The sequence below is a fragment of the Dendrobates tinctorius genome, unplaced genomic scaffold, assembly GCF_039654945.1.
Source record: "Dendrobates tinctorius isolate UK_male_01 unplaced genomic scaffold, ASM3965494v1 ptg000143l, whole genome shotgun sequence".
Taxonomy (NCBI): domain Eukaryota; kingdom Metazoa; phylum Chordata; class Amphibia; order Anura; family Dendrobatidae; genus Dendrobates; species Dendrobates tinctorius.
In genome coordinates this window covers 43,912,049-43,920,954 of record NW_027361810.1, presented here as the reverse complement: position 1 = coordinate 43,920,954, position 8,906 = coordinate 43,912,049, and the positions used below count along the sequence as shown (strand labels likewise).

The window sequence follows — 8,906 nt, the reverse complement described above, 5'->3', positions numbered from 1 at the left end:
GCCTATGAGGGTATGTGCACACGGAGTTTTTTGGCTCTGCGGATTTTGTAGTAAAAACCGCAGATAACGGTTTATTTGCGGTTTTGCCTGCGGTTTTACACCTCATAATCGATGAGGTGTGAATCCGCAGCGGTTCTGCACAAAAGAATTGACATGCTGCGGATTGTAAACCACAGCAAAACCGCGCGGAAAAATCCGTAGCATGTGCACAGCATTTTCCAGTTTACCATTGAAAACAATGGTACTGTACAACGCACCTAAATCTGCTGCGGATCTGCAGCAGAATCAGCACCGTGTGCACATACCCTGAGGTTTCAGAAATCTCATGCACACAGCTTGTTTTTTTTTTCTGACTGATTTGGAAAACGGCTACCTTTTTGCATGTCACTTCTTTCAGCGTTTTTTTTTTCTGCACATTTGCAGCATTTTTTCACCCATAGGAAACAATGTATAAGTGCAAAAATGCAGCAAAAAAAAATAAATAAATAAATAAAAAGTGAGTATCTGGTTTTGCTGCATTTTTGGTGCAAAAACCTTAAGGAAGTTCTAAGCATGATTATTAGAGGCACTAAACTTTAGTAGCATGCACACGAGACATCAAAAATGCAGCAAATGCATTTTTGTAAGCAGGTTCTTTACTGCTAACAGAGCAGGTTTTGCCTGTAGAAAAAAAACCCCAGCAAAAATGCAACATGTGAACAAAGCCCAAGAGTAAAACAGGTATTGTTGTTTACAGCAACCAATCACAGCTCAGCTTTCATTTAATTTACAGTTGGAAAATTGATCCTGCACTGTGATTGGTTGCTTTTGGCAACAGTGCCAGTTTTATAGTTAGTTCTCCTCCAGCCCAAATATTACTGGTCTTATTATATAGGCCAGGCGTGCTGAGCCTTGTAGTTCTACACCTGCCACTCTCCCAGAACACTGCACAGTTCTGCATCGGTGACACCCAACTGCCTGCATAAGACATTGTACTCTGCTGCCTGCACAAAGTAGTGCAGAGAGCACCGCTATGCGCAGGTCATGCCCCTGATACGTGGTGCGCTCCATCCTCCGGAAAGAAGGCCCGGACGGAAACAAGGTGGAACGCACTGCGCTCCACTTACCGGAAGTGCGGGTTGGAACGCATGTGCGCTCCAACAACCAGAAACACGCCCGTCACCAGATACTACTGGATACAAGCCAAGCGTCGACGGCGCCTGAAATAACAGTCACTTTTACCAAAATAACCACCGTGACCTCCCTGGGAACCGGAAGTGGGGACTATGGTAGCCTCATTATAATTGGAGACTCTCGGGGCACAGCTGTACGTCTCCCACCATTGCGCACTCCTATCTGGAGCCCCTGATGAGGGGCAAGAGGCGGAACGCGTAGGGACGAGGGACACAATACTGGGAACCAATATACCACATAAGGAACCTGTGCTGCTTCCCAGAGTGTTTCTCCATGAATTCCCTGGGACCAGTGACGAGGCCGAATACTCTCACCAGAGCGCCCGATTTTCTATTACACGGTGTCTTATGCGCATTCTGCCCCGTGATCACTGCGCGATCCATCCGGGCACAGAACTATGGCCGAGTCACGGGGAGGGTCTGCCATTACACTGATCCTAAGCAATGTGAGGGTCCGCCATTACAGCGATCCTAAGCAATGTGAGGGTCCGCCATTACAGCGATCCTAAGCACTGTGAGGGTCCGCCATTACACCGATCCTAAGCACTGCGAGGCCTGTTGTGCCCCACCAGCATTGTTTCGTCAGGGCATGTTGCATCCTGTCGGCACCGTTTCCTCAGGGCCTGTTGTGCCGCACCGGCATTGTTTCTTCAGGGCCTGTTGCGCCCCGTCGGCACCATTTCCTCAGGGCCTGTTGCGCTCCACCTGCATTGTTTCTTCAGGGCCTGTTGCGCCCTGTCGGCACCGTTTCCTCAGGGCCTGTTGGGCCCCGCCGGCATTGTTTCTTCAGGGCCTGTTGCGCCCTGTCGGCACCGTTTCCTCAGGGCCTGTTGCGCCCCACCGGCATTGTTTCTTCAGGGCCTGTTGCACCCTGTTGGCACTGTTTCCTCAGGTCCTGTTGTGCCCCACCGGCATTGTTTCTTCAGGGCCTGTTGCTCCCCGTCGGCACCGTCTCCACAGGGCCTGTTGCGCCCCACCGGCATTGTTTCTTCAGGGCCTGTTGCGCCCTGTCAGCACCGTTTCCTCAGGGCCTGTTGTGCCCCACCGGCATTGTTTCTTCAGGGCCTGTTACGCTCCACCAGTATAGTTTCTTCAGGGCCCGACGAGCCCAAACGTTCCCGGAAGATCGAGGCGTCAAGGTAGCCGTATCAACGACCTCTAAGCGGCCGCATCTGCAATCCTGAGCGACGCATGGAAGGATAAGTGGACTCTTGAAAATACGTGTTATAGTTTGGCCATAGTCTGGCTTCCGTCACCCGGACAAGCTGGGTTACTCGCAGTTACACAAAAAGCACCGCTTAGTTCATTGAGTCCCTGCGAGGACAGATTGCTTGTTCCCCCGTTTTGTCTGTTCAGTATAGCCCTAGTGGCTTCAATTTATAAAAGTTCATTGTACAAGTCATACCCTGTCTCGTCACTGCATCCTGAGAACCTGCTAGAACCCTACATGTCTGTGGCCTGGTAATCAATCCGTCAAGGCTGGCATAGCTCCTGTAGTTGCAGTTTCTGGTTGCGGTTATACATCTACTCTGGTCCAATTCAAAAGGCAGCGCTGATTACGTTGGACATGGTGCCGTCTGAAACCTATTGTGTATGCCTCACCTATGGTCTGCTGGGTTTTATATATGCCTCCCTGGTTGTGGAGCTCTTGGACGGTGTCTATGAACATCAGTCCCCTGCAGCTCCCCCGGATCCACCTGGCTGAGTAATATCCCACTGCTGCCATCAAATGTGAAGCCATGTGGGTTAGTGGATGCTCTTGTCCACTGGTCCGAGATCGCATGGGCTCATCCCACTGAACGCCCACTCTCCTATTCCGGTGGGCAGAGTACTACTCAGACAACACAGGGTGAAGGTAAAACAGTTTGGCAATACTTTATTGAACCAACAACAGACAATAACATATAGAAGAGTCCCAGCAAATACCCAAGATGGTGCAAATTATAGAGTCTCACTTTTCCGTTGGCTCGCCGGGATTAGAGCATCTGTGACTTCGGGATTAGAGCAGCTGTGACTTTAAGTCCATCTAGTTCAACCCATATCCTAACCTAACCTGCCCTAACATGTTGATCCAGAGGAAGGCAAAAAAATCCCATGTGGCAAACAGTAAGCTCCACATTGGAGAAAAAAATCCCTTCCCGACTCCACATTCGGCAATCAGACTAGTTCCCTGGATCAACGCCCTATCAAGGAATCTAGTATATATACCCTGTAACATTATACTTTTCAAGAAAGGCATCCAGTCCCCTCCTAAATTTTAGTAATTTGTGCTCTAATACGACGTTTCAGTCGCCGTGGCTGCATGTCTCACGGCTGTTAGGCAGTCACAACACATGGAGGGAGTGTCTATCAAGCAACTATCAGAGTTCGCTCGCTCATCACTAATAGCAAATAATAACCTGCAGCAAAATACAACTCGAGTCAACATTCTGACTCATACAAACAATAGTCTATGTCTCTTGACCGACTGAAAAAAGACAAGTCTGGCATAATTAAGATTAAATGCTGTGTCGTCACAGCATATGTACAGTATATACATACAATATATATATAAATATGGATACATATTGTCTGCGTATATTTGCTTTTTATAACAAAAGTGTTAATATATTATTTCTATCAATTGACAAAATGCAGAATAAAGTTTAATGAATATTTTCTTTATTAATAATAGGATAAAATGATAATGGAGGGAGAAAACCAGGAACTGAATCAATAGATGAAATCATAGTCCGATAGACAGCCGGGGTCAGATGCCAGGTGATCAGTATGGATACCGCGGAGCCTGGTTAGAGGCCATAGATGTCCAGTATGGATACCGCGGAGCCTGGTGACAGAGGCCATACATGTCCAGGTAGAGATGTGACAAAAGGACACAGCTAGATGATGAAGGTCCTTCTATACTTCTCCAGCAGTGATGGTGGATCTGCTGGACTTCAGGGCGCTGGATGTGGAGGTTTCCCGTCTTTTAGATGTCTGTAGGGGAGCGGCAACAACATGTAAACACATGGGCAGCCCTGGATAATCCACGCCGGCAGGATGATAAGATCCGGCGGAAAATGGAACCTATGAGAAGAGAAGTAAATGCAATGTAAGTGATGGGACTCCATACAACATGATACTTCTGTGGGGTCACAGTGGCCGGACAGCAGAGGAATCTCATCACACAGAGGTCAAGGATCATCGTCAGCCATCATACATGTGACAATCCCATCACCAACAGATGACACATGAATTCTTCTCACTGACTGACATCACACAACATGGACATGATTCTCAATCTCACCTCTTCTCTTTTTCCCCTTTTTTAGTTTTTCTGGGCTTTCTTGCTCTGCATTCAAATTTATTGCAGATTTTCTTTTCTCGATGTTTGATGCTTGGGGACACTCTGGATGGGACTTTGAATTCTCATTGTTCATCGTGATGGTAGTGATGGTGCAGAGCTAAATAAGGGCAAAAAGAAGATATGAAATACTTTTTTTACTTTGAGAGGTCTTTTTTTTACATATTCTGGATTTATTGGTCATATATTCACTTTAGAAAGCCTTTCAGAGGATGACGTAAAATTTTGGAAGTCAAGGTCCTTGTCCTCACTTGTGTCCTCTTCATTCTCTGAGACCATAAGCATGTCTCTTTGAGCGTGATCTACAAGACATAGGTAATGAAATGTTATGAGAGGTTGTGGATATAGCACAGTCACAATTCATCCCCAAACCGGATGGCACATATTAAGGAAGATGAGACAAACAGCAACTTAGCCTGGATGATGTCTCCTTCTACTTACTGATAAAGAGGCTGGTGTCCACATCTGACACAAGATGAGGAATATACATTGGCTTCTGATTTAGAAGATTATCAAAATCTAATTTTTTCACGAATGGATGATCCTTAATCTCAAATGCTCCACCTGGAAAAGAAAAACAAAAGTGATGAGGACATTGTCAGACACTGCTTGATATCTGAACAGTTTATCCTAATCTGAACTAATGATGTAACCGAGCCAACATGAAGGAAATAGAAAGAAAGTCACAGTATGGAGAACTAGAAATAGGCGAGCAGAAAGCGAAGTGCTGACCCTCATGGACATGAACAATTTGTCCTCAGTGTAATAAGTAAATATTAATACTATTATATCTGTTACCTGTCCCAAGTCTTTGCTCAGGATTTTTTTTGAGCAGCTCAGTGATGAGGTTCTTAGACTTACGGGGTGGACAGCGTTCGTAATTCCAAGGTATTTTTCCTGTTATATAGAGAGTTACAGAAAATAAAACGTTTGTATTTGACTGTAAGATACAGCAATGGAAATAACTAAACCAATGTAACCAGTCAAAGCAAAGATCGGATCATTCTACTTACCCATGACAATCATTCTTTTAAGCTCAGGTATGAAATCTCCATCAAATGGTAAAGATCCCACCAGAAATTCATAGAGGATGATCCCCATTGACCACCAGTCAACAGGTCTTCCGTAGTCTTTCTTCAGGATGACCTCTGGGGCCATGTAATGCAGGGTACCACAATTCTAGAAACCAACAGAATATCCAGATGAGAGGTGATGAAACTCATTATTAAGACAAGTTCTCACCATTAAATACACAATGACAGAAGATAAAATAGAAGTGGAGAAGTTCTCCAGGAATGAAAAACGTAGAGAAGAGACAATAGTGGTGAGATATGTAAAGAACAAGCTAAGTTCCAGTAAGTGATGCCAACCTCAAGGTCCTTGAACTCTCTGGAGATGTCCTTCGCTGATTGCTTATAGGTGTTGGTTTTTGGTATCATGACACCAATTTTTGAAAGCCCAAAATCGGTGACTTTAATGTGCCCAGCAGTTGTAATCAGGAGGCTGTGAAAGAGAAGAAGGTTTTAGGCTCACAGATCGTGTGATCATAAATGATAACTCCCCTCTTTATTACACTATAGGGGGCACTTACTTGTGCGGTTTCAGGTCTCGGTGCACCACACCATAGCTGTGCAGGTATTCCACAGCAAGAACTGTTTCTGCAAAGTACAGGCGGGCCAATGGGATAGATAAAGGGCCCCTGGTGCTCAGAAGGGACCCACAGTCTCCACCTATAGAAGAAAGGAAATATGAGCGGTGAGAGGTTTATAGAGCAGATCACCAAAATGCATCATGAGAAGTGAGCTGAGACATCGGAGCAGGAGAGAATATATACAGATATAATGCATATATAGAGCACAGAATATTGGTCTGAGGTCACAGTGAAATGTCGTCCATATACAGTGATGCCACAACTGGTCTACAGCTAGAGACGTGCTCAGTGCGGACATACAGCGACATCACACATCAATGACTTTCCGTAATATCTACAGTAAATGCTCGGTGGGGATGCAACCATCCACGTGGACAAGTCCTAACAATATGAGTCATAAGATGTCCGCAGACATAGGCTGAATACAATATATGTACATGTCCTACCTCCGACATACTCCATGACCATACACAGGTGAGATCTAGTAGGGAAGGAGCAGAGCAGGGAGGCCACAAAGGGACTATCAGCGAAGGTCATGATGTCCCTCTCCAGAAAGGCCGCGTCCACATCTTCTTCAGTTTCCAGGTTCTTCGCCATTTTCTTCATAGCGAAGATCTGCTGTGAGTGTTTGTGCTGCACTAAGTAGACGGCCCTGGAGAGAAGAAGAATCCATGGTTAATAATGAGCCCTATAACAATCCGGCTATAGAATTCATTGGACAAGACAGTGATGTGGACTCAGATCATGTCCCTATGATAACACTGCATGGCAGAGCACAGACGCTGAAGCCATGTCATAGGGAACCCTGAGAAATGAGGATGATGCCAACAGAAATCTCACCCAAAACATCCGCCGCTGATCAGTTTGGATGTCTCGAAGTCGCTCATATGCGGCTTTCTCGCCGGGATCAATGATTCCAAGTTCTATAATAGAAGAAGCAGAAATGATGTTAAGATCTAGAAGCTACTGGAGAAAAGCTCCAGATGCAGAAACGTCTCGTCCTACATCGTGTCCCAGCTGATGTGCACTGATCCGATGTAGGTGTAGCAGTGGTGGGGCTGATAGATTGCTCCCTGACACTCCAAGGGTTATATGTATTTGTTGTTCATGTGTGTGATAAATGGATGATACCCACTGGGGCTACAGCTAGCTGAGACAGGGTTAACTGTAGTGGCTGTTCCAGTTGGGAGGGGGAGCTGAGAGTTAGTGGCAAGTCCATGAAGTGACAGTCAGTGTGTGAACAGCAGTGAATGAAGTAGCAGGCCTAGGACAAGAGGCTGCTAGGGACAGCGTGGGACTAATACTCGGGGAAGTCATTTGCCGAAAATACCTTTCCATGTGATTCCTTTTATGAATGTGGGTGGGGTTATATACAGGAAGCAGCAAATAAATGGTGTGGGCGGGATTATACAAAGAAAGCTGCAAATCACTAGTGTGGGTGCGGTTTTACAGGACTCAGCGTTCAGGGCATTGCCAGATCTGCAGCAGAGAATATAGTGTAAGGTAATGGACTCATGGCTGGAATCAGGATTTCTGCCTCTACATCGTGCTGCTCTCAGATGTGAAGTAAATACCTGCTGACAGATTCCCTATAATATAACTGCTATTATCTCCCCCAGAATAGAGATGGCCCCTGGTTACATGGGGAAAATCCTGGACGCGTCATTCACTCCCATGATCAGTGACGCACAGACATCTCCCTCTATGATACTTACAGTGGCAGGCACGTGGATCTCCGGGATCTCACAGGTCACATTCTCAGGATCCGGCAGCTCAGGGGTTTCTACAATAGAGATAAAATGTATCAGACGCCATTAATCCCACAGACATAATCCAGCGACATCAGGGAGGAATGATGAGACGTCTGTAGGTGGGATTAATCCTGGTTATATGGGGGCTCTGAGTATGGGGACGGGCCACGCAGCCATAGAGAAATGTGCTGTCAGTAATGGAGGACCCCGATCACTACATGAGGAGCCCCCCACCCTCGCTGCACATGTGAGTGATGGCAAGAGAGCTGGAGCAGAGCCGGAATATGCAATTTAGCCTGGAAGTGCAGTGGGGCATGTCCCTGCACTCGCACTCTTCTGCCACGCCCCCAGTGCACTTTCATCCTACTTTGCATTTGACTTCTACCTCCCATTTCTCCTGACCAGCAAATTGCAGACCATAAACCATCCGCTCCAGACCTCCCACTGCTCCACATGTGACATGGCTGCCCGGTTCCCATCACACAGAGGAGAAAGAGTAAATGTGACATTGTCCCTGTCCTGTAGAATATCCGGATATTTCCGGTAGACGGTCGTGTGATCGGCTCACCTGTGGTCAGATCACTGCTCGGCGCCGGCTGACTCGTATTAGTGTCCGGGGATTCCGGGGGGACATTTTCCCCGTCTTTGTCTTTGCCTTCTGGTGTCTCCTGATAGATAGAAGATATAGAATAAGATGTGGAAACTTCTACTGATCCCTGAATCCATAAATCAAAAGGACTGACCCTGCACCCACAGACGCCCGATTGTCACCGGTCAACCAGGCATTATCATGTGAACAACGGCTGCTTGTGATCACTACAATCAGTGTTTTATCAGCAGGAGATTATCAGTACAGGATAATGCTGCTCTGAGTAACCCCGCCCCACCACTGATTGGCAGCTTTCTGCCTATAAACAGTGTACATAGGAAGCTGCCAATCAGTGGTGTGGGCGGGGTTATATACAAGAAGCTGCCAATCACTGGTGTGG

General features: G+C 46.5%; 1 protein-coding gene across 1 annotated transcript; it reads right to left on the bottom strand.

Annotated features, from left to right (window-relative positions):
• Positions 1-5,236: 5,236 nt before the first annotated feature.
• Positions 5,237-6,684, bottom strand: LOC141049113 (microtubule-associated serine/threonine-protein kinase 3-like). The gene is made up of 4 exons (XM_073545245.1): positions 6,613-6,684; positions 6,107-6,245; positions 5,886-6,018; positions 5,237-5,694 (listed from the first exon to the last, which is right to left on the bottom strand). The coding sequence occupies exons 1-4, from the start codon at positions 6,632-6,634 to the stop codon at positions 5,521-5,523; spliced, it is 468 nt and encodes a 155-aa protein (XP_073401346.1). The 5' UTR covers positions 6,635-6,684; the 3' UTR covers positions 5,237-5,520.
• Positions 6,685-8,906: the final 2,222 nt, after the last annotated feature.

Coding starts and splice junctions, on each gene's coding strand:
- LOC141049113 (XM_073545245.1), bottom strand. CDS start 6,634: ATGGTCATGGAGTATGTCGGAG. Junction 6,019..6,106: donor CGAGACCTGAAACCGCACAA/GTAAGTGCCCCC, acceptor TCTCTTTCACAG/CCTCCTGATTACAACTGCTG. Junction 5,695..5,885: donor GAGAGTTCAAGGACCTTGAG/GTTGGCATCACT, acceptor GTTGGTTTCTAG/AATTGTGGTACCCTGCATTA.